The sequence below is a fragment of the Cyprinodon tularosa genome, unplaced genomic scaffold (assembly GCF_016077235.1).
Source record: "Cyprinodon tularosa strain WSP-4 unplaced genomic scaffold, ASM1607723v1 ctg419, whole genome shotgun sequence".
In the NCBI taxonomy this organism is placed as follows: Eukaryota; Metazoa; Chordata; class Actinopteri; order Cyprinodontiformes; family Cyprinodontidae; genus Cyprinodon; species Cyprinodon tularosa.
The window spans coordinates 822,274-828,273 of NW_024039140.1; the positions used below are offsets into that span (position 1 = coordinate 822,274).

The 6,000-nt window shown below is 37.6% G+C and overlaps 1 protein-coding gene across 1 annotated transcript in view; it reads left to right on the forward strand.

Moving 5' to 3' along the window:
* The window catches only part of LOC119792414 (FERM domain-containing protein 7), a 38,602-nt gene extending 32,810 nt beyond the window's left edge, over positions 1-5,792 (forward strand). The window contains exons 8-12 of the mRNA XM_038299032.1: positions 622-717; positions 2,096-2,259; positions 2,608-2,676; positions 3,928-4,003; positions 4,252-5,792. Of these exons, the coding sequence (XP_038154960.1) occupies positions 622-717; positions 2,096-2,259; positions 2,608-2,676; positions 3,928-4,003; positions 4,252-5,469 (1,623 nt within the window). The 3' untranslated portion in view covers positions 5,470-5,792. The remainder of the gene's footprint in view (positions 1-621; positions 718-2,095; positions 2,260-2,607; positions 2,677-3,927; positions 4,004-4,251) is intronic.
* The last annotated feature ends 208 nt before the right edge of the window (positions 5,793-6,000 follow it).

The following is a 6,000-nucleotide window of genomic DNA, read 5'->3' on the forward strand; positions in this document are numbered from 1 at the left end:
ATTGTAAGCATAAAAACACATAACCAAGACTCCACTGATTGTTTTAGTTATTGAGTGCAACAAACAGAGCAACATTTGCACCAACATGAACTTCAAAATATTGATGAAAACTAAAAGGTTTTGAAAGGATTAACACTTCTAGAAGCTAATGGGCTTTTTTAAGATTTTGTGAGATAACATCAAACTATAATCTAATTCTATAGATTTTGTAAAAGGCAACGCTTTACTCAAGTGGACCTTTTATTATTTAGGGAGTGCAAACCCTAACCCAGCTGGTTGAAATGCATTTTATTAAATTTTTGTACAAGGAAAGGGGGCTTAATACAGTACAAAGGCATGTTACACATTTTATTATTTTTTAACATCTTTAAAGAGGTGTATTTCTTCTCCTTCCACTCCAATATTATTTACCACTTTTATGCTACTAAAACCCACGCACACAAAAAAATGATCAAATTTATTAAACTTCTGCAAAACAAAATGTGAAACAGCTTCAATGTCATGCATATTTTTTAAGCTACAAATACCAATGAAATGCCTTTTCTCATAAACCAATGTCATAAGGTTATGCTAATATTTATTACCTTTGGTTTTTTTTATTTTATTTTATTTTTTTTGCAGGGAAACACCAAAATCAACACGTTCAGCTGGGCAAAGATCCGCAAACTGAGCTTCAAACGCAAACATTTCCTCATTAAACTTCATGATAAAGTTGGGGTGAGATCTCTCAAGATTTTTTTTCTGAAAAGTAACAGAAAAAATTGTAGATGCAATCAATATTGTAAGATTTAAAAACAGGGGAGCACTAGAATGATCATATGTTCCTTTTTGAATGCAATAGGTGTAGGCTTTTTATTGAGGTGAAAACTAAACATTTTGTCTTTCCATCTACACCATGTTCCTTTTCTCTAAAAATAGGATAGTATGAAAACCGGTTCCTCAGTGTAACATTTTGATAATCATCCCAGTCTCTGTTGTTGTGTAGACAGGTAAAACAGAATCTGCCTGCATGGGTAAGCTTTGGCACGTGTTCTATGACTTAGTGATAGCTCCTGATGTAAAGTTTCAAATATCATACAGTTCAGTCATGGTGTGGCACAGAAGTTGCAGTTTTTCTAGAGTTTTTGCCACCATCTTGTGTTCAGAGATTGTAATTAAAATGACATACATGTTAAACATGTTACATAAATGGAAAAAAAAAAAAACATAATTTTCAAAGGGTTATGGTTCTATAAACAGGGCCTTGAACTAAAGATTAGAATATTAAGATGTCCACCTTGCAAGAAGGTGGAGTATCTGAAACTAGGACCAGAGAGAAAGGTTGACAAACACTGGTATGAAGCCAAATCTTGAAATCAATTGCAATTAGAAGCTTTATTTGTTTTAGTTTCATTATTCTAATGATTCATGTAACTAAGTGAAACATAATATAGATAAAATAACACACAGTTTGTTATTATTTTTTGTTAGATCGTTGTTTTTCATTATTATGTTTATAGTGAATCAAATAGACCTGATGTTACTCAGTGGTTAAAACAAGACATATGTACACCCCCACATATTTCCCTACTGTACACCACATGCTGGAGGTGCTGCTTAATTTGTCCACGTTGCATCCTGACTGTCAGATGCTCCAGTAACTGCCTAATACCTACAGGATGGTGTTTCACATGTTTCCACCATTCTTACCAGTGTTGCCCTTGTTCACACTTGCAACATTTCTTGAAAATATCTTCTATTTGAAATTCACCAACACATTTACAATCACTGATCCATGACTATTAGTGAGGGGTTTGATACCAATACACATGTAGGATGTTTTAGGTGTGAAGGAAGCAGTTTCCTCTAAGTTATATTGGAAAAAGCTCAAAAATAAATATTGTTGAAATTTTGATGATTTTGAAAGGGAAAAAGAACATTTATTGTGTTTCAGTCAAAGAAAGACATTTTAGCTCCAAGAACCGCGGTTCAACTGATAAAAACAATTAATTATGATAACGATGAAATCATCAAACACCTTAGTGTCAGAAACCACTGGTTAGTTCCTGGATAAGTTCAGAGTCAGAATATTTGGTCATGCTCTCTGTCCCTCTAGGCATCCTGTAAGGACACTCTGGAGTTCGCCATGGCGAGCCGTGATGTTTGCAAATCCTTCTGGAAGATGTGTGTGGAGTATCACGCCTTCTTCAAGCTGGCGGAGGAACCGAAGCCCATTCATAGAACTCTGCTGTCATGTAAAGGCTCCAAATTCAGATACAGGTATGAGATGACGAGGTTGGGAAAATGTTGTCAGTTAATCCAAAAAGCTCGAAAAGAACTCGACTGGACTTCCCTACTTTAAGACCATCTTATAATGGATTGAGTGAAGTAGGGTTTATACATTTTAGTGCTGAAAAATAAAAAGCGTTTTGAAGTCATACAAGTCTTGAATTGCTGTCCTCCCTGCAAGCTATTAATTATATTATTATTATAATAAAGGGGACGATTATTTTTGCACGCCTTCCTCAGTTTTTATTTGTTGAAAAACTTTAAAATATAAAATTTTATTCCAATTCATGGTTGCGTCCCACTTGTTGATATATTTGTTGTTTTTTTTGACTGTGTCAGTGGGAGAACTCAGAAACAGCTGCTGGAATGTATGGGATCAGGAGAAAAGAAGCCTTCACGCTATGAAAGGTAAGGATCAGTTTTAGAAACCAGATGTGTGAAATAACACAAAGCTTGAGTTTATTCATATTTTTACATAGCTTTCTTCAAAAAAAGGAAATTTGAGCATTTATTGTTTTACTCATTTTTAATTATATTAACCCATTGACAGATTAAGGATATTATGAATATGTACGTAAATATATATATATATATATATATATATATATATATATATATATATATATATATATATATATATATATATATATACATATATATATATATATATATATACATATATATATATATATATATATACATATATATATATATATTAGTGCTGTCAATCGATTAAATTTTATTAATCGTGATTAATCGCATCAATGCCTAAGTTAACTCGCGATTAATCGCATTTTAATCGCTAATTTTTTTTCTGATTGAAAATCATTTAAATACTCTCGATGACATACAAAAAATACATACAGGCTAGGTTTGTGCCAATGTTCTTTTTTTTTTAAATGAAAACAGGTCACAGACACTGATTTATGCCATAGAAACATATGGCAAGAAGATGGGGAGGCATGTAGCAAAAAATAACAAATATGTAGGCAAAAAAAAAGGCCTTGAAATCAGGCTGATGTAAAAGACAGTCTTTACAGTTAATACAGTCTTTTGAACAAAGACAAGCATTTTACCCTACTGCTATAAAATTTAGTAGAATTGCGAGTTAACTTAGGCATTGATGCGATTAATCGCGATTAAAAAAATTTAATCGATTGACAGCACTAATATATATATATAAAGCTTTTTGCCTTTAAGTAGTTACCAAATGTTTTAAATTTTTCATTTATTTAAAAAAAAAATTAAATGTAGGTATATAGCAGTCCATACAGTGTTAGGAACCAGTTGTGACGGAAACAAGAGCTTGCCAAAGGTTCCTATGTCCACACTACATGTGTAATAACTGCCATTAAGTAACTATGCTATGTTGGCAGTGAAACTAATACAAACGCCTTATTGCATGTTTTCAACAATAGTTATTGACTTTTCTCATTTTAAAAAATGTTAATCATTTTCAGAATTTATAAACAAAAATATTGGTTGTATGATAAAAGCTGATTTATAAAAGGTTTGTATTTCTTTTTAAATTATTGTGCACAAGTGTTCCAATCACGTTGTTGTGGTATCCCAATATATACAGCAATAACAGTGAATATTAGGGGCTTTTTTTGGGAATGCTGAAATAAAAGTCTTATTTTTTTCCCGTTGTGTGTTGAGAACCTACGGTCAGTCCGACCATGACCCCAGACAGTGTCGATCTTCTCCGGATCTCCTCACTGATGTTTCCAAGGAGGTAAACTGATCCTCTTTATTACAAAAATGCTTTGAGTTGACAAGCACTATCCTAAGAGTTAAGATGACAAAAAGGGTTTCAGAAATTAAAAGAAACTTGCTACGTCCTTGGATCCAATAGCTTCTTTTAGGGTTTTGGTAATTTTAAGATCTGTAATCTAAATGACTCTTGTGTGTAAACAGCAACCAAATTGTCAGTATTATTATAATAAGAGTATTAACAGTTAAGCTTAAATTTTACCTCCACAGATATATGAACAGACTCGCCCTTTTCCTCGGACCAGACGCACTTTGGCGGTTCACAGTCAGGATGAAACGGACGGACGCCGACGAGGGCTAAATAACGCTGATCTCTGTGAAGGAGGGGCTAAACGTAGCCAATCATCTGGCGAGGTCAATCAGAGGCCACATTCCCTCGCTCAAGTCACCCCCCTCTCTCCATGGCACCACCGGTCAATCCCCTCACCCAAGTTAAGATCCTCCTCAGTATCACTGATGGAGGACATGAGGGGGGAAAGGAACGTGGCGCAGCGACAAGCCCAAAGGCTGGCGGGGGTCTATGCTAACCGCTCCAGACGCCGGCCCAACCCGCAGCCACATCCGGATGCGGCTCAGCAGTTGGTTCTTCTCTACCCCAACAGCCCCGCCTACCAGTATCACCCCGTTCTCCCATCATTTCCATTCGCCGCTCCCTCGCCTCTAAACCGACAACCCTACTTGTCAGATTATGTCGCCATTTCCTCACTTGAGCGTTTCCCCCATGTAAGGAGGCAGGACTATGTGCCAATTGATTGTATCTCGCGGCCTGCTTTCTACCCCTTAGCCCATGACTCGCCATCCGTCTCACCAATTAGGAGGAACTTTCGTCCATACGGTTCGGGAGGCCTGGGACTGGCTAGGGTTTATCAAGCCGGAAGCAATGGAGGAAGGTTACTTGGTGTTGGTCGCACAGAGGTAGGGCATTACAGTGATGACTCCAGCTTCTTACCCGGGTTACCTCGTCGCGTGGCCAGCCAACCAGATGTTAAGTTTCATCTATCTAGGAGTACAAACCCAACCTTTAACCCCGCCTCTGAGTTCAGACCCCTTGGTTACTACCCCCACCTGACGCGGCCCTCCAGACCCACGTATCTTCCACTCAACTCCTCCCCTCTGCCAGATCGGCCCACCTCCATGTGCGTGATCGGCGGCGCTGCTGGAAGCTACAGCGACTCAGATCCAGAGGTTTTCTACCCGTATTATTGCCAACCTCATCAGCTGGGGAAAGTGGTGGGGTCTGCCGGGTTGGCCAGGATGAGGTTTTCCTCTGGAAGTCTACAGCTGGATGAAGAAGATGAGGGGGAGGAGGAAGAGAAAGAAAGGACAGGTGTCTCTAAGACAGAGACCAAGGTTGAACCGGACAAGAAAGAAACCAGCGAGGGCGAGAAGACAAAAGGAGCGGCAAAGATCACTCAAGTCACCCTATGAAGGCTTTTTACTCACTCAAGATTTATGGTTCATTAGTCAAAGCCTTCAGGTTGCTTCTCCAGATAAATCAATTGTGCATTGTAAAGAGGACAATAAATGTGATGTCAAGATGGAGACAAAACACATTGTTGCCTTGTGTTAGTGACTGTTAGAAACGACTGGTGTTTAGTAAATGTAAGATCATCCAGTAAAGATTTACAAAAGGGTTTTCTTTGTTTACATCAACGTGAATTACATTTTCTGATGGACACAACTTCTAAGTGTGGTCTTTGATTTCCATCTATGTTATAATAATTGCTGCAGTTACAGCTGCAGGTCTTTTGGGGCAGCTTTGCACATCTAGAGTCTGGAATTTGTCCATTCCTGTTGACGTAATGGAAAAGGCTGAGTCAGACTGCCACAGATTCTTGCCTGGATACAAGTTGGACTTTGACTGGGCTTTCCTCACATGAATAAGGTTTATCTAAATACTTATATGGTAGCCCCTGCTGCTTGTTTTTGGGTTATTGTCCTGCTGGAAGGTGAACTTTA